A 25,140-nucleotide genomic window follows, 5' to 3' on the forward strand; every position below is an offset into this window, starting at 1 on the left:
CTCATGGACATGGGCTTGGGCTCAGAGAGGCAAAGCCTCTGACTGGGGTCAGACCCCGGGGTTCCAAGCAGAGCCACCCAGTCATGTGTGCCCAAGAGGACGGGCAAGCATCTCCCTGCGGGCCAGAGCTGACCCAGGCTACCACCTGCCCCGGGCCTCCCAGAGCCGAGGGTCCCCACAACGCACAGGCTGGCGGCCGTGCTCCCCGGTACCCCGTGGGACCAGAGCAGCCCAGGCTGAGCAGTGTTCATCGTCTCCCTCTGCAGCCCCCCACCCAGCTTGCTCCAGGTTTCCCCACTGTGCATTCTCCAAACAGCCAGGCTGCTCCCCCGTGCCGCACTTTTGGGGCACCCTGTAACTCGATGCCTTCCTGAGGCTTCTGGCCTTCAAACCCCATTCAGGGTGAGCTAAGCAAAGCTACTCTAAGAAACGGAAAACAAAAGCTTCTGTGAAGGCTTCCCGGACCATACTCGGGACCACACCCAGACCACGGCCAAGAGCGTGGGGAGTTTTCTCCGGGTCTGACGCTTGGCAGGCGTGGTCTCCTTTGACCCTCATGATGAGCTTCTCAAACTGGAGCTCTTATTATCACCCATTTTGTAGATGAGAAGCTAAGGCACACTAGGTTTAACGTTGGCTCTGGTGGTAGAGGTAGTGGTGAAGGTGGACGGGACCCCAGACAGTGGACTGCACAACCCACTGGCTTCTTACACTACAGAATCTGGCCCTCCCTGGGCCTGGGTAGCTGGTACCTCTGGACCATGGGCTCCCTGCAAGCCAACATGGCAGCTCATTCATCCTGTGTCCTGGTTCCCAGCCCGCAGCTCCTGCTTGGTTCACGTTTGAACCGTGGACTATAGGACTGGGTTTGCCACTGCTAAGAGGAAGCTGAACCCTGGCCATGGGGCTGACCATCACGGAAGTGACCCTGATTCTCATTTACAGAAGTGAGAACCAAGGTTCAGAAATGTTAAGTGGCTGGCATAGAGTGAAGACAGCCCAGCGCCCCAGGTGGGCAGCCTCTGAGGGTGATCAGGGTGGCTTGTCCCCAGGGTGAGCAGGTCTCACAACAGGAGGGCACACTGGGAGCTAAGAAAAGCCTGCATCACGCCACCCTGGGATTCCTGAGAATGCCAGGCAGGCGACAGTCCCTTCCCTTTCTCCTGGAGCACCTGTGCCCCAGCAGGTGCCTGAGGGAGTCTGGTGGTACCTGTAAGGTTCCCCTGGGCAGAGCACTGCCCTCCCGGCTGATGGCACCATCCCTGCCCCTTGCTCCCAGAGAGAGGATTGGGGCCTCTCCAGCCTCATCAGGCAGGGGAGTGGAGTGGAGGCTCAGCTCTCCAGGAGCTCCCATCCCCAGGCCTGGCCACAGCACCTCCCTGTCCTGCCACGGGGCCCTACCAGCCCCACGCCCCAGCACTTACCGGGCAAGCACCTGCTGCTGGTCCACGACAGGCAGCAGGTCGTCAGTCAACACCGCCACCTCCACGCCCACACTGGTCGTGGCCAGCAAGGGCTGAGGCTGAGCCTCCAAGGCCATCTGGGCCTCAGTCTCAGCCCCGACGCCAGGTTCTGCTGCCGGCACCACCTCCTCGGCCACTTCTGGGCCCGGGTCAATCTCCTGAGCACAAAGAGAAAGCAAGATGGAGGCAGAGAGGCTGACCCCTGGACGCACACTGCCGCAGCCTCAGTCCCAGATGGCAGCAGCAGGGTCCCTCGTGGCCCAGGATGGGTCACTTCGGGCTCAGAGCCACCCAGTACCTGGTCAGGTTCCCACCCCACCATTTCCTCCAACACCTGGAAACAGATTCCTTCCTGCCCTCCTGCCCCTGGGGACCCAGCCTCCCCATGGCAGCTGGGGCAATTTTCTCCAAATACAAATCCATGACAGCCCTTTCCCGGGGAGAACCCTGCACAGATTCCCAGCACCCTGGCAGTAAAATCCAGCTTCTTCCATGGCCTTTGTGCCCTCCGTGCCTCTCTCTGCCTTCCCCCTCCCCCACCGCATCCACCCAGCTGCTTCTCTGGCCTCGTTTTTCTATTGCTGAGAAAGTCGAGCTCTTCCTGGCCACAGGACTTTGGCACATGCCAACCCTGGCCTGATGCTCTGCCCTGGCCCCTTCTTCCTGCTTGTGTCCCCTCTCAATGTCACCTTACAGCCAGGGCACCCCGGGCCACCCCTTCTCCCATCTACTGAGAACCTCAAGTATGCCAGCTCCTACCCAGTGATCCAGTCCAGAGGCTGGGAGATAATTTTCTCTCTTCACACATGTGGGTAGATTTAAAGCCTTGCTCTCATTCTCCATGGCCTCTTGTGCTTTCTTAAGCAGAAGAGAGAAGGGAGGGCTCTGAGAGCAGCAGTGTTTAACACACGGGACCCAGGCGGTTCCCGGCCAGTGCCTCGGGACCCCTGCCCCCGCCCAGCAGCCCTCGCCCTCAGCACACACCAGGGCCTCCTCGCTCTAGACAGGCTGCCAAGGCCAAGCGAAGTCTAAGAGTTGCCGAGCAGTGGCCTCTTAGTCACAGCAGTAATAAGACGTAGGCCTGCTTTGTGACGGGCCAGGTCCGATAAGCTGGGGGTGGGCTGGGCTCATAGCCCCTGTCTTGGGGATGAGGACACTGAGGTCCAGAGTGCCACAGGAAGACCCAGGCTCCTGGGACTCCTCCTCCGACCTGAGGGTCTGGACCCGGGGGGGAACTCACAGTCCCGGGCAGGAGGAAGTCAGCTGCCTCAGCTTCAGACCTAAGGACACCAGGCCCCAGCAGATCCGTCAGGGAAGGGTGCTGGCAGGAGGATGGGGTCGGGGAGGGAGAGGGACAGTAGGCCAGAATCATCTTCCACTCCCTGACCTCCCCTTCAGAGCCCCACGCCCCAGCCCGGCACCTCACCAAGCCACCACCTCCTGCTGCTTGTCACCACTGAGGGGACCACTGGGGAGCAGGGGCGACAAGAGGAGAGAACAGGGAAGAGAGAACATGGAAGGGAGCGAGCTCCGGGAGCATCGACTGTGGTACCTGAGGTAAAGCACGCGTCGGCACCCCCATTTTAGAGAAGAGGAAACCGACCCCAGAAAGCTGACTGCTCAAGGTCACACAACTCTGTGGGTGGTCGAGCTGGGGTTTAACCCTGGTCTGTCCGGCTCAAAGGCCTGTGCTCTTCACACACACACACAGGAAAGGAAAGGAAAAGGAACACAAGGGAGAGGAGGGGAAGGGAATTTAAACCAAAAGAGAGAGTGGAAAGGGGAGAAGCACCCAGCAAAGCGGCAGGATGGCAGGGCAAGCCCCGCCGGACCCGGGGTGGGGGTGGAGTGGGGGGCGGTCCCTGAAAGGTGGCAGCCTTCCCGCAGCCTCCAGCCTCCTCCAGCTCCTTCCTTCGGGGCCTAGAAGCTAGTGTAACCACGACAACTCAGCAAACCCCCCGAGTGGGTGTCCCTCCATTAGCAGAACAGGTGCCCACCCAGCAAAGCCTCCTGTCTCCATCCCTACTTCCCCACAGATGAGCTGACACAAGGCTTCTGCGGCCGCCAAGCCGGAGCTCCCGCGCACGGACTGGACCGGACCATCAGCACCTGCCCCAGCGACCTGCGTGCCCACCGCCCCTCACCCCCGCCGAGCTCTGCCTGCTGCCTTTCTGCACACCTCGCGTGACATCAGCTACCTGTGTGGGGAGCCTGGGGGTGGCCGCCTGGGGCGCCTCGGCCCCCCCCACCGCGGAGGAGAGCCTGGCCAGCTTGGCTTCCACCTCGGCGAACGGGTCGTGCAGGCTGGGGAGCAGGCCCAGCGCCGCCAGCCGTGGCTGCTCGTCCTCGGGGACCGGCCCGGCCCACCGCGGGGCTCCGGCGGCCTCCCAGCTGAGGTCGTGGTCCGGGAGGGAGCTGCCCACGGCCTCCGCCTCGGGCGTGGAGAACTCCACGTTGGAAGGCTCCCGGGGCGCTGGGCAGGCCTCGGACACGGAGGTGTCCTCGAGCGTGGAAGACTCATCGGATCCCAGAGATGCCTCAGACTTGGAGGTCTGCGCCGTGGGCAGCTCCTCGAACCCAGGAGAAACCTCAGTCTTGGAGACATCCTCGCCGGCCAGAGTGCGCGGCGTGGAGTGGATCTCAGGCTTCGTGGCCAGCTCGCAGTGGAGGGCAGGGGAGGACTCCGGCCAGCTGACAAACTCCGCCCTGGACGTGCCCTGCGCCTTGAGGACCTCCGCCTTGAGGACAGCCTCTGCAAATGGAAATTCCTTTCAGCGTCAGACAGAGGACGATGGTGACCCCCTGGGGGCCGGCCCCAAGCACTTGGTCTCTGAAGGGCAGGCTTAAGAGCCAGAGCCTCCCAGACCCCCAGATACTAGCCTCCCATCTCTGCCCTTTCCTCTGTCAGAACTCAGACCCCTCTCCTGCCTCCTCTTCCAGGAAGTCTTCCCTGACCAGCACCAGGAGCTCTCTATTCTCTGACCTCCCTGGCCTTCAGCTGCCTTCGGGCTGCTCTTCACACAGAAGGTGACTGCCCTGTGGGTCTTGTGGCCTCTGAGGTCGAGAGCTCCCGCTCAGCAAGCAGACTTCACACCCGAGACCTGGAGCGGGGACCTCTACAGGGCACCCCTGCTCAGGGCTCTTGTCCACAGGAAATGCTAGCTCCATGGAGATGAAGGAACACTGCGGATGATCATTAGACCAAATAAAACCACCTGGAGGCCTAACATTCAAACTGGACTAGAGGAACACTCTGAAGGACAGAACATGCTAGAACCTGCCCTTCCCTCTCCTCTGGGTCTGCCAGCGTGGATGAGACTACAGTCCCACAGGCCTCCTCAGGGCTCCCAGCTCATGGGCACTAGAACCACTCACTTCTTTGTCTCTGTGTCATGGGCTGGAGACACATTCCCTTTGCTGAAAGAGGACATCCTCTCCCTAGCTCAGCGGCCAGAAGCTCTCCAAGCCTCAGTGTGCACCTTGGCAACGTGAGGACTCAGCGCGTCCTCACTCACTGAGGGAGTACCCAGCACCCAGCACAGCCCATGCAGCAATGTCCAATAAATGGTACCCACGATGTGACCAATACCATCGTCATGACAAGGGGGGTTTTATAGTATTTGGATGAGTACTAGGAAGTCTGAGCTGCCTGGCAGCACAGGTGTTTGGAGGATAGTGGTAGGGTAGAACATTCTAGAATGTCAAAAAGACAACAAAAATCTTCAGCAAGGAAGAACTTCTTGCTAGTAATTGAATCCTTATTTTGGAATGTGGTTGCTTTGTTCACAGAGCGGCTCAAAAATGAGAGGAGACCAGAAAATGCAGAAGCAGGAGGAAGGAACTTACCCATGAAATATGGGTGATATGTTGTAATGCTAAGTCAGCCTTGGGCCCCAGCCTGGGGCCAAGGCTTCACAGATGCAATGCTGGGTGGGTGAGAACACTGCCTGGGTTCCAATCCTGACTCACTTCACCAGCTGTGTGACCATGGACAAATCACTCACCCTCTCTGTGCCACAGTTTCCTTACCTATAAAATGAGCCTCATGGCGGTACCTACCTGGCTAGGCTGTCGTAAGGAGTAACTAGAACTGAGCCTGGTGCATAGGAAGTGCTCTATGAATGTCAGTTAGTAAAATGGGGAGGGGGAACCAGCTGGCCACCCTCCTGACAGCCCGGGTCGGGTGCCCACCTGTCTCCTTACGCAGGTTCTCCTCCAGTGTGGACAGCTTCACGTCGTAGGAGTTGCGCATGGCAGTGATGTCCTCCTCCAGCCGGGCCCTGGACTCCTGCTCCGCCTCATAGTCAGCCCTCAGCCGGGCCAGGCGCTCCTCGTACTCCTGGGAGCGGGAGTCGGGGGCGGGGTGGTGGGGAGAGAAGACAAGGGCAGGGTTGGGGGGGGCAGGCAGCATCAGACCACAGTTCACCTTCTCTGTCATTCAAATAACCCAGGAAATACCAATAAGCCAAAAGACCTAAGTTAAAATTACCTACACAACACGGGGACGAAACTGGCAGCTGCAGGCCCTTTTAAAGTTTATCCGCATTTTTTAAAAGATTTTATTTATTCATTTTATTTTTTATTAAATATTTTATTTATTTGACAGAGAGAGACACACAGCGAGAGAGGGAACACAAGCAGGGGGAGTGGGAGAGGGAGAAGCAGGTTTCCTGCTGAGCAGGCAGCCCGACATGGGGCTCCATCCCAGGACCCTGGGATCATGACCTGAGCTGAAGGCAGATGTTTAATGACTGAGTCACCCGGGTGCCCCTTTATTTATTCATTTTAGGGAGAGAGAGAGAGAGGGGAGGAGAGGGAGAGGGAGATCATCTCCAGCAGACTCCCCGCTGAGCACAGAGCCCTACATGAGACTCGATCTCGTGACTCTGAGATCACGACCAGAGCTGAAATCAAGAGTCGGACGCCCAACCAACTGAGCCACCCAGGCGCTCCTAGACTGTGTTTCGGTGGCTTCCTACGTTACAGGGCAAAATCTAAGCCTCTCGACTTGACCGAGTCCCCAGAGATCTGGACAGCCCACCCCATGACATATACCCCACACTGGGCACATGGGCCACTTTCCACTCTCCGACAGGCCCATGTTCCCCTGCCTCGGAGTCTTCTGTCCTCATCCCCCAGCAAGCTCTTCCTTCAAGCCTCAGCTCAGTAACACCCCCTCCAAGCAGCCCTCCCTGACCACCCTCTCAGACAGCACCATCCCCTCCTGCAGCCTCAGCACCTAGCACAGAGGGAGGGAGGGGCTCGGGGCAAACTCCTGAGTCCATGAGTGCCTGGAGCCCACCGCTGGCCTGGCCGAAAGGATAACCGGACAGCTCTGGCTTCCAAGCACACCTCCCATGGGCACGGCCGGGGTTCAGGCTGATGACAGTACATGACCTCCCGTGTTGTGGAGCTGCCCCTGAGAAGGCCAGATGGACAGGCCAGGGGAGGGGAGGGACAGCCCCTGTGCACACACCCACCTCACCAGGACCCTTTCAGGCCAGAGCCCAGAGTTCTACGATGGCACAGACTCTATGACCCGGGCTCTCGGGGAGGGACAGAGGATCATTAATATGTGACTGAGCGTTCTGTGGCACACCTGAGATGCATCTGAGTCCCAGGGCCTTACGTAGGGCTGCTGGGGGCCAGGGAGGTGACTTGCCCAGAACCACACAGCTCTCCAGTGGCCACAAGGAGACCTCCTACACCCCATCTGCTTTCTCACTGCCCCCCCACCCCCTCCCCTGGCTTCCTCTCCTCCCCAGCAGGGACTCGGGCCCTACCCTACACTCATCCTTCAGCAAGCTCTACCCAGCCCCCTCCACAGTTCCCTCCCTGCACGGCCCTGGCCCCAGGGTGACCCTGGCTCAGCCTTGTCACACCTACACAACCAGCAAGACCTGGCTGGAGATGCAGGTGTGTGCATGTACACACTCACGTGCACAGTGTGCACACACGCACGCACACACATACAGCAGCAACTTCCAGTCCCAGTGGTACATGTGTGACCCTGAACCACAGAGGGCCTCTTACGCTGCCATGCGCCCCTCCTGGGTCCTTCTGCTCTCCCTCCCTCTGCAACCCTCCACCTCTCCATTTCCCATCTCCTGCTTCCCAGAGAACACTGAAGCATTCCCTCGCCATCCCAGCCCACACCTTCCCGTCTACCTGCAGATCTACCCGAAAGCTCTTCTTCGTCCTGCGACAGTGGACAAACCATGTGAAGCCAAGCCACCCGCTTAGTGACTTTGCTCTTTCCATCCCTGTCTCCCTCCCGCAGCGCAGACTTCTTTCGAGATCACCCCCAGCAGTTACAGAATGTGCTTGGATACTCAACACAGAACAACTCTCCCATGGCCCCTCGTGGACCCCAGCTACAGGGCTCAGTGCCAGCAGGGGCTTGGAAAATGCCTGCCAACCCAGCCCCCCGAGTCCCGCTTGGTGCTAGTTCCACGGTCCCATGGTGAGAAGACGCCCAAACAGTCCCCGAGAGCTTAAACAGCCTGTCCTGGGGCACGGAGCCCACCAAGAACTGGGCTTGCAGAATGGAAAAGCTGGATGGACCCAGGAATCTTCTGGTCCAAATCTCCCCTTCCCTGGTGCAGCCGGGAGACTGAAGCCCATGGAGTCACATCTCCCACTCGTGGCAGAGCCCATCCCTGGCCCCGTACCCTCGCCGCCCCACACAGGGGCCACCCCCTCACCCTGAGAGTCCTGACTGGTTCCAGGTGGGAAAGGAAAGCACGGTTCCAGGCACATAGTAGGTGCTCAATAAATATGAGGGGATCATACGTGAAATGGGAAGGAAGGCGAGAGGGAAAACAGACACCTTTGACTCTTCCTCCAAGTGTGGCTCACAGAAGAAACAGCAGGGCCTGAGAGGACACTTGGTGGTGGCCACGGGCAGGGGTGGGGGAGGGGAGATGCTTGGATGCAGCAGCCACGGGGCTATCCCGTGAAGACAAGGCCAGCGACCGCCACCCCCGGCGGAAGGACCTGCCAGTCACTGGCTCCCTGAAGCCGCCAGCCCGGAGCAGAGTCTCCTCTCTGGTGATGCAGGGGGATTGGCGGCGCCCTGCTCCTCAGCCAGGGTGCCTGCCCCACCCAACCAGGCTCCCTCAGGGGGAACAGCTGTCATGGGTAGCCTTTAGGGACTCTGGTCAATTTCTCCCAGCCCTTCAGCCCACAGGACTCAGACTCCCAAGACTTACCTAGTCTGCCCCTCAGAGGCTGGACCCCAGACCCTCAGAGCCTCACCAGGGCTCCCCCGGGCCCCAGGGCTTACTGAGTTTATAATTGAGGGGCAGAGGCCCAGCTGCGGACACATCCAGGGACGCAGTCCCTGCAGAGCTGTCCTAGTCTGGCATCCTTCTCTGCCAGGAAAATGCCAGTGTCCCACTCCATGCTCAGGTCTCTGAATGGGGCCCTCAAATGGCAGGGATTTCCAGAAACCAGCAGGGCCTGGAGTCAGGACGGAGCCTAAGCCGGGAGTTAGGGGCTCTGCTGAGTCTGGGTGTGTAAGCCCCCCACTAGGGATCAGCTCGGTATCTGTAAACCAGGGCACTGTTACCTGGCCTGCTGGTTCCCAGAAATACTGGAAGGCACACATGGGGAGAATGAGGGGCCCCCAGGAGACAGCTTTTTCTGGGAGGCCAACACCCCATTTACCCACTGGTCAAATGAGTGCTGGGCCTCCCCACTGTCCAGCCAGGGCACCCGGCTCTCAGCCTCTGACTTGTGGGCACCTGACGAAGTGACCAATTCCTTTCGCTCCGTCCCCTCTGCCCAGCTCAAGCTGTTCCCACCACCAGGAAGGCCTCCATTTCCAGCAACCCACAGCTACCCCACTTCCTACAGTATGGAAAAGAGACAGCACTCCTGCAGACACCCCACAGCCCTCCCTGTGCTCCCCATGTTAGGCCCTGATGAGGGATGGATTGCATTCTGGAGTCAGGACCTGAGTTCAAATCCCACTCAGACTCTCCTTAGCTGGGTGACCTTGGGCGAGTCACGGCACCTAGCTCCAAAAGGGAGACTGAGGTACCAAGCCCACGATTCTGGTGGGGGTAAAATGATATCATTCGGCAGATGCTCTCCTGCTGGGCCTCACCTGCCTGCCTTTCTCCCACCTACCCCCGGGTCTCACCTCCCGGATCAGCTGCTTCTCAGCCTCTGTATCAGGCTGGATCACCGGTGGGGGCGCCAGCTTCTCCTCAGTCTGGACAGCATTTAGGGGAGCCTGACTGGACAGCAGGTCTGGGAGAGAGACAGAAGGGAGGGCTGTGACCAAGCTGCACAGAGTCTGCGAGAACCAAGCCAAAATCTGGAAAGAGACAACCACAGACTTATGCAAAATACACTTCACAGCATTGAGTTTCTTCCAAGCCCATCTCTATGTAAAATACTAATTTACTCAGTCATTCAACGAATATTTCTTGAGCACCTGCATGTTCTAGGCACTGGCGACCCAGCATTAAACAAAACAGACAACACTCCACACCCACACTGAGTTTTCAAACAGAGGAAGAAGGTACACACAGTAAATAAGCAAAATACTAACATGTTATAAGCAGATGTGTTCTAGCAAGAGAGAGAAAGCGGGGAGGGTGCTCAGGAGTAAGAACAAAGGGGGGGGCAATTTAAACAGTGTGTTCCGGGAGGACTTCTTAGATAAGGTAAGGCAAAGGCAGTGACCTGAAGGAGGTGGGAGAGAGAAGCAGGCAGAGATCTTAGGGAAGACAGAAGAGAGCAGTGAATGCAAAGGTCCTGTGGCAGGAGTGGGCCTGGACTATTCCAGGAACAGCCATGGAGCCAGTGTGGCTGGAACGGAGTAAGAGAGGGAGAGAACAGGTGACGAGGAGCTCAGAGAGGGCGTGGGGGATCACAGGGACACTGAAAGCTGTGCTGATGACTTTGGGTTTGACTCGGTTAAATAGGCCAAGGAGGGGCGTTGTGCAGGGCAGTAAAAGGATGTGCATTTGGACAGGACCTCCCTGGCTGCTGTGCGGGGAATGGACTGAGGGGGATAAGGACAGACTCCTGGATACCTGTCGGGGTGGTGCTCCCTAGTAATTCAGGTAGGAGATGCTAGCGACTCAGGGGACAGCGGTGGACAGATTCTGGACATCTCTTAAAGGTAGAAACAAGATCTGCTGCTGGATTGGATACAGGTTTGTGTGAAAATGAGAAGCCAAGGGCCACTCCAGGGTTTCAGGCTTGAATACTAAGAAGGAAAAGGGTTGCCATCCCCTGCACGGGGACCAGCAGGCTTGGGGGGATTAAGAGCTCAGTGTCAGACATGCTAAGTTCCAAATGATCACTCAACAGCTGGATGTTCAAGTCTGGAATTCAGAGGACACTGCGTCGCAACTGTTTTTTAAATTGTCTCTATTTTGTGATGTTTGATATAGCGGGGGACTTGCTGGCCAGGGAAAGACCGACCCTGGCCAGGCCGGCTAATACCTAGAGAAAGCAAACGAACCATTAGCCCACCTTTCACCTGCCAACCAAGCGATGTGGAGTCCGTACCCCTCCCGCCCCTCCATCTGACTCCTTCCTGTCTCCTGACCGATGCTGGAGCTCCCCCCGGGTTCCCCCCCAGGACATGTGGCCCCATGTGCTGTCCCATCCTCTTGTTTCTAGTGTAACGCTGACCTCTCCAAGGGCCCCCTCGGGCCCCTTTATGAATGAAGACCTAGACACAAACCACACGACCAGGCTGGGGGGCCACACGGGAGCCAGAGCCCAGAGATGGTGTTTAAAGCCACAAGGTGAGGCCACCTCGGAGGGATTGTGGAAAGAGGGGTGGTCCTGCGGGGAAAGAGCAGGAAGGCAGACTGCCGGTGAGATCTCACCTCGGCGCTCAAAGCCCTCTTCAGCCCAGCACGTCCAGCCCTCACTGGCCATCTCCCAGAGCCCGGCTCGGCAGGCTGCCAGCACGACTGCTTGTTCCCCAAATGTCCCTTACAGTTTTGTGCATCTTTGCACAGTCTGGCCACTCTCATCTTGGCTAACAGGGAGACCTCTCTGCCTCCAAGACTCTGCTAAATCACCTCCTCCTCTGTGAAGCCTTCCCTGACTGACCACACCCTACCCCCAAACAGACTTGGTCACTTACCCCCTTCTGCCCTCTAGTGGCCAGTTCGGCTCTCTGACCTATGCGTACTGTCTGCTGGAGGGTCCTTCTCCGCCAGACTAGATGCCCACGAGGCAGAGCCTGGATCGGATTCATCTCTGGGCTGTCAGTGCCCAGCACAGATCCACACACGGGGGCTGCTCAGTGAGCTTTGGGTGTGTGGATGGGCGGGTAGGTGGACGGGTGGATGGACGGGTGGATGGATGGATGGATGGGTAGACAGGTGATAGATGAATGGGTATGTAGAACGGACGGACAGAGAGGAAGCTGGGTAGGGAGGTAGATGAGTGAATAGATAGACTCAGGCTCTTTTGTGCTCCCTTCCCCAGGGAGTTCTCGGGTAAAGAAAACCCCAGAATGTGCAAGGACCCCAGAGAGCCTGAGCTGCACATAGAGATCTCTCCTTGCCGGATGACAGCCAAACACCTGGGTGTGAGAGCTGCAATCACAAGGTGCCTAACTGGGGGTGGGACACGGGGGAGTGAGTCACCCGCTGCTCAGCGGCACGGTGTCACGACGCTGCCACAGAGACAGCAGGCACACAGGTGGGATGGTGGCTGCGCGGCCAGGAGGCGGCCAGCCCGGCGGCTGATGGGACAGACCAAAGAGACCCCGTCCCGAGTCCCCGGGGGAGCAGAGCGCCTCCGACCATCACCGAGCCGGCTCTTTGCTTCTGAGTCTCTCGGATGGGCAGCCAGAGGCAGAAGACTAAACAGGGGCAGTGGGGAAAGACTCTGTCCCCAGCCCTGGGCCTTCCTGCCCCCCCCTCCCCCAGCCACCCACCTGCCAGGTTGCCGGGGCTCATCTGCTGGGCCAGGATCTCCTTCAGCTTCTTGATCTCCTCCTGGTACTCGCGCAGGAGGGCGTCCTTGGGGTCCTCGTTGATGCGTGGCTTGTTCTTGATGTTCTTGGCCCGGCTGGCGTAGCGCAGGGTGCTGAGTGTCTCGTCATAGTTGTTGTCCGCGGGTGACAGGCAGGCCACCATCAGCGTCTTCGTGTTGCCACCCAGCGAGTCCTGCAGCAGCCGCGTCAGCTTCGAGTCCCGGTAGGGAATGTGTTTACAGCGCCCATCCACCAGGGCCGAGATGACGTTGCCCAGGGCCGACAGTGACAGGTTGATCTTGGTGGCCTCCTTGAGCCGCTCCCCCGTGGCACCCGTCTTGGACTGCCGCTCACTGCCCGCCAGGTCCACCAGGTTCAGCTTGCCGGCACAGAGGTGGTCCTGGCCCCGCTCGTCTGTGGACAGACAGCAGAGGGTGAGGGGCACACAGTGCTCCCACCACCAGCCACATAGGAGTCCATGAGAGGGGCACTGCTGTCACCATCCCCATCTTACAGAAGAGGAAACTGAGGCTCAGAAAGGCATCTAACTGGCCCAAGGTCACACCCCCACTAAGTGGCAGACCCAAGGTCAGAACACAGGGCTGCTTGACTCGGGGAGCAGAAGCTAGAAGGTCCAGACTATTCTCTGAGCGTGGTGGGGATTTTTTTCAGTGATCACAATGGCTCCCCCAGATTCCCTGTGAGGCCAAGAGTAGGAGGATGTGACTGGGTCACCCAGGGCCTTGTATCCTTCACTGCAAAAGACATTGACTTTGGAGGCTCTTGGATCTGGTTCCCGACCCAGCCCCGCCTCCTCCTTGCTGTGTGACCTTAGCAGAGCCCTGCACCTCTCTGGTCCTCCATTCTCACAGCCACAAAATGAGACTAACAGCAGCTCCCCACTTGGGCTGGTTGTTGGGAGGAGTAAAATAAATGGAGGGCACATTTTACAGAGTTGACTCAGGGCCCAGCACACAGCAGGGGCTCGTACCCCTGAGAACAAGCCTGGATCTGTGGTGACCAAGGTCCTGTAGACAAGGCAGACCCCGGTGGTGAGGGTGACAGGAGTCAGGCCCTGGCTGGTAATGTGGGCTCAGAGCACAGATTTTGAAGGCGCAGATCTTGGGCATCCAATCCTGATTCCATATCTTAGTTGCTATGAAACTTGGGGAAAACAGACCCGAACGAATATGGGGCACCTGAGTGGCTCAGTGGGTTGAGCCTCTGCCTTCCACTCGGGTCATGATCCCAGGGTCCTGGGATCGAGCCCCAAGTCGGGCTCTCTGCTCGGCAGGGAGCCTTCTTCCTCCTCTCTCTCTCTCTCTCTCTCTCTCTGCCTACTTGTGATCTCTGTCTGTCAAATGGATAAATAAAAACTTAAAAAAAAAAAAAAGATATTCATGTTAGCATTGTTTACAACACTCCCGAACGGGAAACAACCTCACTGCCCTCTAAAGATTGGTTAGAAAATCGCATGAGAGACGCGCCCTCCTTCAGCCGGCACCCAGGGTCTCAAAGACCAGGCAGGAATGATGCTCGGGGCTGGCGTGGGGAATGGGACGCAAGGGAGAAACTAAATACAGCGTCAGAGTTCGATTGTTTTTGTAAATTTCACAGGATAATAGGGACCAAAAAACCCCAATACACTCAAATGCTAATAAGTGTGTTTATGAGTAATTTTACCTACCTTTCTCTAATTCCTAAATAGCATTATTGAGCTTATTTTATAATGAGAATGATAAACATCTTTTAAATTTATCTACAGGGCGCCTGGGTGGCTCGTTTGGTTAAGTGCCCAACTCTTGACTTTGGATCAGATTGTGATCTTGGGGTCATGAGATGAAGTCCTGCTTGACATTCTCCCTCTCCTTCTGCCCCCTCCCTGCTCACACACACACTCACTAAAAAAAATTTAAAAAATAGAAAAATAAATTTGTTTAAAAGCCTGTCTCCAGGCAGCCTCCTCCATCCTTCAAACCCTTCTGCAAAGACCAAGGTGCACCCCCAAAGACACCCTGTCCAGATCCTTCCTCACCTGCCCTAGGCCCTGCCCCCCAATCACAGCCTCATGGCAGGATACCGTGACCTCACTGACCCTGCCCAACCCATATCAGCACCCTGGGGAGACTCAGACCCAGCAAGCACCAGGCAGTTGGCCTGGGGCCAGGTCACCCCACATGCTGGGGGATGTCATGGGAGGTACCCCAGCTTTGACCTTGGGTCTGGGATCTCTCCAGAATTTTGTTTCTGGTTGGGTGGAGGCTGCTTCCTGCTGCAGTGCTTGAGAGAGTTCTATCCATGATGGACTTGGAGGCAGCTGCCATGTTATTGGGAAAAGCCCAGATGTCAGAGAGAATCAGGTTCGAATCCCAGCTCCCCCACTTATCAGTGGGACCCCACACAAGCAAGCCACTGCACCTCTCAGAGCCTCAGTTTTCCCGTCTGTAAAATGGCAATGAGAACACCTGCCTCTAGGACTCCTGTGGGCTGTAAACGAAAGGAAGCCTGGGAAGTGCTTAGCACAGCCGCTACCAGCGGCAAGAAATATGAGTTTCTTCCCTTCCTCAGGGACTCTCCTAGACAGGCGGACGCGGGGGATGACTGAAGGGTGGGGAGCACCGCAGAGAAAGAGGAGACACCAAAAAGTCCAGGCAGGACACGCTGGAGACAGAGCCTGGGGTCAAGGCCCAGCTCTGACGCTTTCTAGTTGCGGGACCTCAGTTTCCTCATTTGTGAAACGGGGGCGACGCTGGTAGCCACCTCCTGGGCTGTGGTAAGGAATAGAAACAAGCTAACGCACAGAAACTGCGTGGCACATAGTAGGTGCTCAGGGTGAGCGGCCAGCCGTAGTACTGTTGATGCTGCTGCTTATCCGGGAAACCTGCGCCCTATCTAGCACAGGAAGGTCCTCCTGGGCCGCCTCCAGGCCATTAGAGCACCTTCTCCCAGTTTCGGATGGGGCCCCCGAGGCCCCGGGAGGTGAAAGGTCTCAGCGCCCGGCTCTGGCTCTGGCTCCCCTGCCCCCAGTAGCCCCCGCACGTACCCACGGCGTAGATCTCGATGCTGATGGTGAAGATGGAGTGGGAGCGCGAGGAGTCCTTGTTCATCAGCGTGTAGCCCACTGAGCGGTTCTTCCAGCCGGTCTCCATGATGCGCTCACACTGGGCCACGCTGTGCACCGTGTGCATGGAGAGCCCCTTCACGTACACGCCCCTCTCCGGGTGCTCCTTCAGCTATGGGCGGGAGGGAAGGGTCAGAGCCTCATGGGACCAGGGATCCCCAAGGGACCCAGGGAAGGGCCCAGTTCGGGCCGCCTCTGCCCTCCTGCAGCGCAGGGAGGCACCTCATGGTCCCTGCAACAGGCAGGGGCTTTGCTCCAGGTGGAACCAGCCTCAAACCCATCCCACTTCTTTCTTCCTTGTTGTGGGACCTTGAGCCAGTAACTCAACTTCTCCGGGCCTTGGTTTCCATATCTGTAAAATGGGTATGAGATACCCATCTCTTAGGGACGGGATGGGGATTCAGTTAAATAAGGCCCGTCCAGGCTTGGCACAGGACCTGGCACATGGCAAGTGCCCCGTAACTCCAGGCGATATCCACGCTATTGGTGGTGGCGGGATTATCATGAAGGGCCATTCTAGCCTGGGCGCTCAGCTGCCAGGGGCTGACCCTGTAGTCCCCCGAGGGCTCGGAAAGCTGCTCTTTCAACCTTTCGATAGGGCTCCTGATCGCCTCTCTGCTGTGGCTCCAGGGAAACAGGAATGTTCCCAGGCCTTTGGATCGTGGCCGGCAAAGGGCCATTTGTTGCCCAAAACTCGCACTGGTGCCAGCTCAAACTGGCCTCCAGCCCTCAGTGTTATGGCAGCGAGCAAATTAATTTATCTGACTGCTCCCTGCTTCCTCTCCAGGCAGCCAAGTTGTTTTGTTGCTGACACAGAGCTGTGAAATGCAATATTTTTCAAGTGTGAGGAAATAAAACCACCCCGGCAAGAGCAGAATGAATGAGGACAAGTCATGTCCCTGCTGGTCTGAGCCACAGAGGCTCAGGTGCTTTGCTCCCGGCGGCTCTGGGGTCCCACGTGGGGCTGGGCCCTCGCTGCGTGGGGTCAGGGGGTGGGCGCCCAGGCTTGCCCTATCTGCTCAAGTGTGGAGAAACACCCAGACCCAGACTGAAGGACTGGACCATCAGAGGCACAGACTAGGAAGGGATTTGCTGAAGGTCACAGAGCTATTAGTAACAGAGAATCAAATGGGATCCCCCGCTATGGAAGGTTCCACAGGCCAGGGATGGAGAAGCCGGAGCATCCTGCAGTAACTGAAGTCTGAAATGACAAAGGGCTGACCTTGACCTAGGACGTAGGGGTGAGGACAGAGCACCAAGGACGGAGGGAAGCAGGAGACCCCGCCAACAGAAGGTGGTTGAAGTTGGCCTGAAAAGCGCTGGCAGTGCCCTCTGGCTCCCATCACCTGCCCGCCTGCCCACCCAGCCCCAGGACCTGGAAGCCGCCTGCACACAGTGGGCCCTGGGGGTGAGCAGTTGCTCCGGGCCTCAGTCTCGGGGAGCAGCAGGCTCCTGGTCTCCTAGGTCAGAGGCCTGGCCTTGCCACTTGCTGGCCGGAGAAGTCAATTTGCCTCTCTCGGCCCCGGTTCCCTCTTCTGTCTGATGATGATAAATCCTGCTTCTGCGAGACCACTAGGAGGACTGAGAAGAGGATAGAGCTAAAAGCCAGTCTTGTGGGTATGCGGAGGGACGCCACCAGCCGAGGGCATGGGGGATAGGGGGGCACCCCTCAGGAGCAGGGAATGTGGGCGGGGAGGCAAGCCCTCCCACAGCAACGCCACTGCCCTACTTTTAGGCCCTGGAAGGCTTGCTCCCCAACCTTATGATCCCCCACAATCCTGCCCCACTCGGTCCCAGCCCTGCTGCCCCAGGGAGGCCCTGAGTGCCCGAGTAAATACTCCCTCCGACCCAGCCCAGAGCCTGGGCACCATGGCAACAGCTGGGATGCAGCTGGCGAGGGGCAGGTGCCCCAGGAAAAAGGGGCTCCTGACACTGCCCCCCAGCACAGTGAGAGGCCCCCGAGGGCTTTACCTCTACCGCCCAGGGTGGCCTGGTTTCCTGAGGCTGGTTGGTAGTGGTGTCCGGGCCCATCTACTCACCTCTAATTACCAAAACCATCAGACCCTGTGGGAAGCTCGGGTTCCGAGCCCGTGCTGCGGGGCCGGCCACCTGGAGTCAAACCCAGCCTCCCCCTTCCTGACTGTGTGCGCAGACGCTGGCCTCGCCCAGGCGCATTGAGCCTCCGTTTCCTCCTCTGGCATAAAGGGTCAGAGCAGCACCCCCTCCTAAGGCTGTCCTGAGGTTCCCAGGAGCACCCACCTGCACCTTCTCCAGGAGACAGTGGGTCAAATCCCCACACCCGGTGCCCCGGCAGGGAGTCCTCTGTCACTGGCACCCCCAGCCCCCCACCCCAGCAGGCTGACTCACCAAACCTGAGGCCTGGAGCCCGGATGGGGCAGGGGCACAGCTGCCAGCCCTCAGGGCCTGCATCACTGAGGCCCTTCTAGGGTCCTGGGTGTGGAAGCAGGGGAAGTGGGCCCCCTGCTGCCCCAGTGCAGGTTGGCAGGGGGCCCTGATCCCCCAAGCTGGCCTTTCGGGACTGACACGTGGGAGCAACGTCCTGTGCCTTCCTCGCCCCCCCCCATCTCCCTGCCTCGGGGATGAGCTGTGACTCAGCTGCTCCAACTCCTCGATAGAGAAAACAGTAGAAAGACTACAGGTGGGCCGCCCGAGGTCCCAGCCCAGAAAGGGCAGAGCGCTGCTGCTGCGTTTGTCGGGAGCTGAGGCTGGGGGGCAAGGCCGCCTGTCAGGATGGGGCCTGGGAGGGAGGGAGGTCACACCCGTGTGGACCTGCTGTAGCACGCGGCCGAGCACCTAGCACCGGAGGTCTTCCCAGGCTTCGCTGCACGAACAGGTCACCGGCTGGATATGCTTTCTTTGGCTGGAACCCCATTACTGGCTTCTTAGTGTCCCGGGGCGTTCTCTATGTTGCTGACCCCAAAGCATTCTGGCAGGGAAGCCCCTGACCACTCAGATCCCATAGGGTCTGCTACCAACACCATTACTAGCAATTAGCTGTGTGGCCTTGGCCACGTCCCTTCCCTTCCCTGGGACTCAGTTTCTCCATCTGTACTAGGAAACGGCCGACTAGAAGCTCTCTAAGGGTCTTCCCAGCTCAAATTCTTAGGGATTTTTCCCCAGTATGGCCAAAACAAACACATTTTTCAAGACAGTTGCTGCCTGGGGTCTGATCTGTTCACTTGGATCAAAGCGTGGTCGCAGGTCAGAGAGGAACTCGCAGACATCCCAGCGGGGGTGCCCAGGGGACAAGTAGGAGGCTCAAGCAGAGTGGGGACATGGCCCTGCCCTCTCCACGTGGGTATGGATCGAGGGAACCAGGTGCTTCCAACACCCTGTCCAGTCTGGGGGTCACCGGGGGTCAGGAGGACAGGGAGGCATCAGCAGCAGCCCCGTCACCTGGTTCTGTCAAGGCATGGGCCCTGGGGAGACTTAAGCAGCTCGTCACAGAAAATGTCCAACCCTGGGGTTGCCAGGGTGGCTCAGTCCGTTGACAGTTAAGCATCCGACTCTTGGTTTCAGCTCAGGTCACAATCCCAGGATCTCAGGGTCCTGAGATCAAGCCCCGAGCTGGGCTCCGTGCTCAGCGCAGAGTCTGCCTGGGACTCTTTCCCTCTCCTCCCCCTCCCTCTCTGCCCCTCCCTACTCACTCGCTCTCTCTCATTCTCATTAATTAATTAATTAGTTAATTAATTAATTTTTTAAAAAGAAAATGTCCAACCCTGACTCAGGCTTCCTAGCCTCAGGCAAGTCACCTTCTCTTTCTCAAACCCTTTCATCCATAACCTCCTAGGGGTGATGCGCCCCCAGCTCGGGCATTCCGACTCTGCAGGAGGTGGGCCTCTTAGGAAGTCCCCTGGTTGCTTGGTCAGATAAGAAGCGTGGGAGTCAGGGGTACCCCCCTGCATTCTGGCCACAGGACTGACTCAGCCTCCCCTCCACCCCTGCCCCCTGCACTGGCCTCTCCCCCTAGGACCCAACCCGGCCACCCCAGCATTTAAAGAGTCCCAGAGAGGAGGCATAATCCAGGCCTCCCACTCAGGCCAAGACCTGGGTCCAGCCTTGCCACCAACTGGCTGTCGGGCCCTAGCAAGTCACTTGACCTCGCTGGGCTCCCCAAAGGGTCAGCCAAATTCTGCCTATCGTGTGTGACCCCCTCAGAGCCACATGTTGAAGGCCTTCTGTGCGCTGGGCTCTGCGAAGGGCTCATGCTTGCCGCCCTCTTTGGTGCTCATTTTGTAAGGGTCATGTCACCGGTCCTGGGGTGCCCCATACCAGACACCTTGCAAAGGGGAACAAAGTCCCAGAATCTGAGGCCACAAATAACCATGAAATGGGATGTTTGGAGTCACGACCTTGAAGTCAGACAGACCTAGGTTCAAGTCCAGTTTTGGCCACACCCATAGGCAAGTGAGTTAATCTGTCAAAGTGTCCCTTCCCACACGGGGAGACTGGGGATAGCAGCTACCCAATGGGATCACTGTGACTAGTGACAGGGTCGTGTGCCTAGAGCAGCAGCAAAGAGAACTCAATAAATGATAATTGTTATCACCTTCCTTCTAGCTTTTGGGGCCCTTTGAGATTTTTAAGTAACTTTTTTAGAAGTGGAATCTATTTTTCAAATGAAATCTATCACAAAACTCCATCTACTTCACCAAATATAGGTGGCCTGACCCCAGGTAAGGTCCAGTCCTCTACTGTGTGGTCAGGGGTAGACCTGTGAGTGCCTCCCCTGTACCAGGGACCCTGAGAATCCTCCAAAATTCAAGTTCAAAAGTCCCCACTCTCATCTGAACCAGCGCCCGTGGCCCCAGGATACCTTCCCCGTGCTTCTGAAGGAGCACTGATGCCAGCCTCTCCCCTCCCTCGGCCCCTCCCTGCCCTGGGCCATGTTCACACCCACCTCCAGCTTCTGCTTGGTGTCCGTCCCCAGCAGGTCACGGACATCTTCGTTGTAGATCTCCAGGTAGGAGGCCCGGACCAGGAACTTGGTATTCTCTGCACACTGCCAGGTGTGGACAGGGACAGCCAAGACACCTGAGTGCCTACTGCCAACACTGACCCAGCCCCCTACACCCTCTCCAGCCAGGACCTAATAAAAGGACATCTCGGCCAGAGAGGCGCGACGTCAACAGGAGGGGAGTCCCCAAGCCCTCCTGGCCCTGTCTGCCTGCCTGGCCAGCTGCCCGCCGCTCCACTCCAGCCCCGTGGCCCCCTGGGCTCCTCTGACTTGCTTAATTCTCATACTACTACTGTCGCATGCTCTCCACTGCCTCATAGGAAAGGAAATGGGAGAGGCCTCCCCTTATTCAGGTAGAGAAACTGAGGCCAAGGTAAGGACCAAGCACTGGCTTTGGTTTGATCCTTTCTTATTGCTAAGGTTCCCGGGGGTGGAGGGAGGGCACAAAATGAGTCCTGGGAGCAGGTACGGTAGGCTCTGCGGCTGACCAGGGTCGCAGGCCCCACTCCACCATCTCTCCGAAGCAAGGATCTCTGCTCATGGCCAGGACTGGCCCCCATGGCAGTCCTCACCTGCAGCCCTGACACTGGGATCCCCAGTCTTGCCCTGCATAGAAGGGGGGTTAAATCTGGGCCTCCCTGTGTCAAAAATGGGGACAATGGAGATCTCCTGGGCAAGGTGGGGGGGGGGTTGGTGGGATCATGACGCTAAGGGCTTCCCACTAGGCTTGGTCAATAGCAACTGCTTCATTAATTGTCACAACCCCTTCTCGGGCCGGCGCTCTGGGTCATCGGGTCCACGTGGGACAGCAAGTAAAACGTTAAAGTCCAAAAATGGCAGGATGAAAAACATGGAACTGGGAGGCAGAATTTTCTCAACGTGAAGTTCTTCTCCCATCCCCCTTTCAGAAACCGAAGCCTGCCTCTGCTCACGGCAGAGGTCACGGCAGTCTCCGATGTGCTCAGAGTCCTTGCTGCGGGGCACTGGTGCTCCAGAACCCCTCGCCGGAATGTGTGGGGAGCCCCCAGCCCTGAGCGCCAGCCCTGCCCCTTCCCGCCACGAGGGCCCTACCTGGACACTCTCGAAAACGTGCTCGAAGGCCCTGGGGATGACGCCTCTCTGGCAAGGCGGGTCCGGCAGGCCCTGCATTGTGAAGGACTTCCCGCTGCCCGTCTGACCGTAGGCGAAGATGGTGCCATTGTAGCCCTCGGTGACACCCTGCGTAGGGGGACCACAAGCCCGGTGCTCAGCTGGCCAGGCCCAGTGGGACTCGGGGCCCCTCCCCGGGTGTCACGATGGCACCTCGCCAGCAGGCAGTGCAGAGACGAGTGAGCCCCGCTCTGCCCCCAAGGAGCTCACCTCCTGGTGGGGAGCCTGACACACGCAAGTGACCCTCATACCAGGCAAGTGGCAGTGTCCGGGGAGCGGGCAAGGGGGGGGCAGACAGAAGAGGGGGAGCTGCAAGGTGGCTCAGGGTTCAGGAAGAGGATGGCTTTCCAGGCTGATGGGAGCGCAGAGCGGGCAGAGGCGGAGGGCAGGTGGAGTGGGAGGAGGGGAGAGAAGACAGGAAGGAAATCAGAGCAGCACTGAAGTCAGTCTTCATTCACAGACACATTTATTCATTCCCTAGGCACAGGCACCACTCTCTAGCTGGGGACATGGTGATGAACAAGGCGCAACCCCAGTCCCTGCCCTCGCAGAGCTCATGAGCTCATCGATTCTAGAACTCCACACAGGGGAGGGGGGAGCCTGTGTCAGCACAGGACAGCTGCTCCCAGGCCCCGAGGGCCCACCTGGCATCTTCGCCCAGCGACACTGCCAAGACCCATCCTGTGGACCACCGAGGGGCCCGGGATCCCCAGGGACTGCTGCTGGAGGAGACCCCAAGTCACGATTCACGGCTTCTTGGAGGCCTAGGCCTCATTTTTACGGGCAGAACAGGACAAGCACCTCTGTTTTGTCCAAGGAAGCCCTGAACGCTGTGTGGGTTCCTGCACCTCATCAGAGGGAGGGGGGCTGCATGATAGGACAGCCCCCTGCTGGGGTGGGGGGCGGGGCAGAGCAGTCACCTGCTGGAAACCTCAGAGCCGGGGACACCTGCAGCCCCGGGATCAGATGGTGCTGGGTCCAGAGTATCAGAGTCACCCAAACCCGGAGAAGGTGTTCTACTCGAAAACAGAGATGGCTTCACTGGTGGGTAGGGTAGCCAGCAGCCATGCTAGAAATGGGCCCAGTGGGACTGAGAAACTGAATTTCTTTGATTTGATTTAGTTCATTTACATTTAACTGAAGCAGTAGGAAATGTTTTCCCATTAAGCATCACTTTATTTTTTGTTTCATTTCATTTTAACTGTTGACACTCGAGCATCTGCATGGAAACATGCTACAGTGTAAAACATGGCTGAGTTCAAAGACTGCATGAAGAAAGAATGGGAAATATCCCACTGTCACTATATGATGACAACATTTATCAGCATGTTTTCTTGAAATAAAATTTTGGGTATACTGGGTTAAATAGAATTTATTATTAAAGCTAATTTCATTTTGTTTCCTTTCCCTTTTTAAAATGCTCTGTTGGGGGGCACCTGGGTGGCTCAGTGGGTTAAAGTCTTTGCCTTCAGCTCAGTCATGATCCCAGGGTCTTGGGATAGAGCCCCAAACGGCATCGGGCTCTCTGCTTGGCAGGGATCCTGCTTCCCCGCCCCCAACTCCGCCTGCCTCTCTGCCTACTTGTGATCACTGTCTGTCAAATAAAAAATAAAAAAAAATCTTAAAATAAAATAAAATGCTCAGTTGGTTGAGTGTGGGACTCTCGGTTTAGGCTCAGATCATAAGGGGTCCTGGGATCGAGCCTCGCATCGAGCTCCCTGCTAAGCAGGAAGCCTACTTCTCCCTCTCCCTCTGCTTGTGCTCTCACTCTCTCTCTCAAGTAAATAAACAAAATCTTTAAAAAATAAAAAACTTAAAATTTAAAAAATTTTTAATTAAATTAAAAATTAAAAAGTCACACCTCTCAAATCATATATATAAAATAACAAATATCTTAACAAAATAAAATGTGCTTACTAGAACATTTAAATTAAGCATGTGGCTCACGTTACATTTATACTGGAGATCCTTGCTCCAGAGCTGGGCTCTTCAATGGGGCGGCCACTAGCCACATGTAGTTATTTAAATTTTTTTTTTTAAAGATTTTATTTATTTATTTGACAGAGATCACAAGTAGGCAGAGAAGCAGGCAGAGAGAGAGGAGGAAGCAGGCTCCCCATCCAGCAGAGAGCCCGATGTGGGGCTCGATCCCAGGACCCTGGGATCACGACCTGAGCCGAAGGCAGAAGCTTTAACCCACTGAGCCACCCAGGTACCCCGTAGTTATTTAAATTTAACTTGACTTTAAACAAAATTAAAATTCAGTCCTTCAGTAGCACTAGCCTCTGTTCAGGTGCTCACCTGACGTCGATGGCCGGTGGCAGCTCGAGACAGAACATTTCCACCGCTGCAGAAAGTTCTACAGAACAGGATATCATTCCGCAGTGAGGTAGAAAACAATTTTACGTGCATTTTTAAGGCAAAACATAGGATTTCAAAAAGTTTTCACCCATCAAGTGATACCTCCAGAGCTGCGAGGGCAAGCAGACAAGCTTGCCCGAGGAACAGGTCCTGACTGTGACCCCTCATTCCTCCACCCCAGGGTCCACACATCTCCCTGCTCTCTTACCAACCAGCAGACTTGCAGGAAATCAATGGCTAATGGATTCTTTTTAACTTGCTGTCACCCTTGGCAGTAATTCCCATGAAACTGCATTACAGGCTGGATGTGCTGAGTACTTTCCTTCCCTTACATTAAACATGTAACCACTGCAACTGAAATTAAAAGCATCTGTCCAGGGGCGCTTGGGTGGCTCGGTTGGTCAAATGTGTGACTCCTAATTTCAGCTCAGGTCGTGATCTTAGGGTCTGGGGATTGAGCCTGCTTCTCTCCCTCTCCCTTTGCCCCTCTCCCCACTTGGGTTTTCTCTCTCTCTCTTCCTCTCTCTCTGAAATAAATAAACCTTAAAAAAAATTTTTTTAAGAGCATCTGTCCTAAATTGCCTCATGTCCCCCTTCCGCCCCTTCCCAAGCACACCACTGAATGTCCCATCTGGGGACCGAATCCCATTGCTTCTACTGCACTGATGTCTGGGCGTGGTAGAAGTCATGGTACCTGGCCTGTGGGTGGGCTGGGGATGGCTCATCAGGCGCAACTCCAAGGCCATGGGTGTGAAGCCGGGAGAAGGGGCAGATGGCAAAGTCACTGGCTGGGAAAGAGACCGTCGAGTCGACCAGGTAGCAGGCCAGGCGCGGAAGTGAGGAGCTCAGGTGAGAATGGGGTGAGGAGGCGGAAGTGGGGGGTTTAGGGTGGGCAGCACCCAGGAAAGCCAAAGAGATCATCCAGGGACAGAGAAGATCAGGAATAGGGACTAGATTTGAGGCCTGGAGAAGCAGGAAAGAAAAGGGCAGGAAGGGGCAGTCAGAAGTGCTGGGGGCTTTGTGCAATAGGGACCCAAAGTCAAGGGCCTGGATGGGAGGCCCCATGGAGATGGCAGAAGCCCCAGGAGAGCCTGAAGTGGGCTCAGAGCCC

At 57.2% G+C, this 25,140-nt stretch overlaps 1 protein-coding gene across 1 annotated transcript in view; it reads right to left on the reverse strand.

The window, feature by feature from the left end:
• The window catches only part of KIF17 (kinesin family member 17), a 39,691-nt gene that overhangs the window by 11,756 nt on the left and 2,795 nt on the right, over positions 1 to 25,140 (reverse strand). Inside the window, exons 2-11 of the mRNA XM_032863638.1 lie at positions 21,591 to 21,737; positions 20,463 to 20,564; positions 15,464 to 15,653; positions 12,382 to 12,834; positions 9,610 to 9,719; positions 5,655 to 5,802; positions 3,662 to 4,215; positions 2,704 to 2,784; positions 2,223 to 2,321; positions 1,425 to 1,621 (exon numbers count right to left, since the gene is read on the reverse strand). Of these exons, the coding sequence (XP_032719529.1) occupies positions 1,425 to 1,621; positions 2,223 to 2,321; positions 2,704 to 2,784; positions 3,662 to 4,215; positions 5,655 to 5,802; positions 9,610 to 9,719; positions 12,382 to 12,834; positions 15,464 to 15,653; positions 20,463 to 20,564; positions 21,591 to 21,737 (2,081 nt within the window). The remainder of the gene's footprint in view (positions 1 to 1,424; positions 1,622 to 2,222; positions 2,322 to 2,703; positions 2,785 to 3,661; positions 4,216 to 5,654; positions 5,803 to 9,609; positions 9,720 to 12,381; positions 12,835 to 15,463; positions 15,654 to 20,462; positions 20,565 to 21,590; positions 21,738 to 25,140) is intronic.

The sequence above is a fragment of the Lontra canadensis genome, unplaced genomic scaffold (genome assembly GCF_010015895.1).
Source record: "Lontra canadensis isolate GAN:19392208 unplaced genomic scaffold, GSC_riverotter_1.0 scaffold25, whole genome shotgun sequence".
NCBI classification, from domain to species: Eukaryota; Metazoa; Chordata; class Mammalia; order Carnivora; family Mustelidae; genus Lontra; species Lontra canadensis.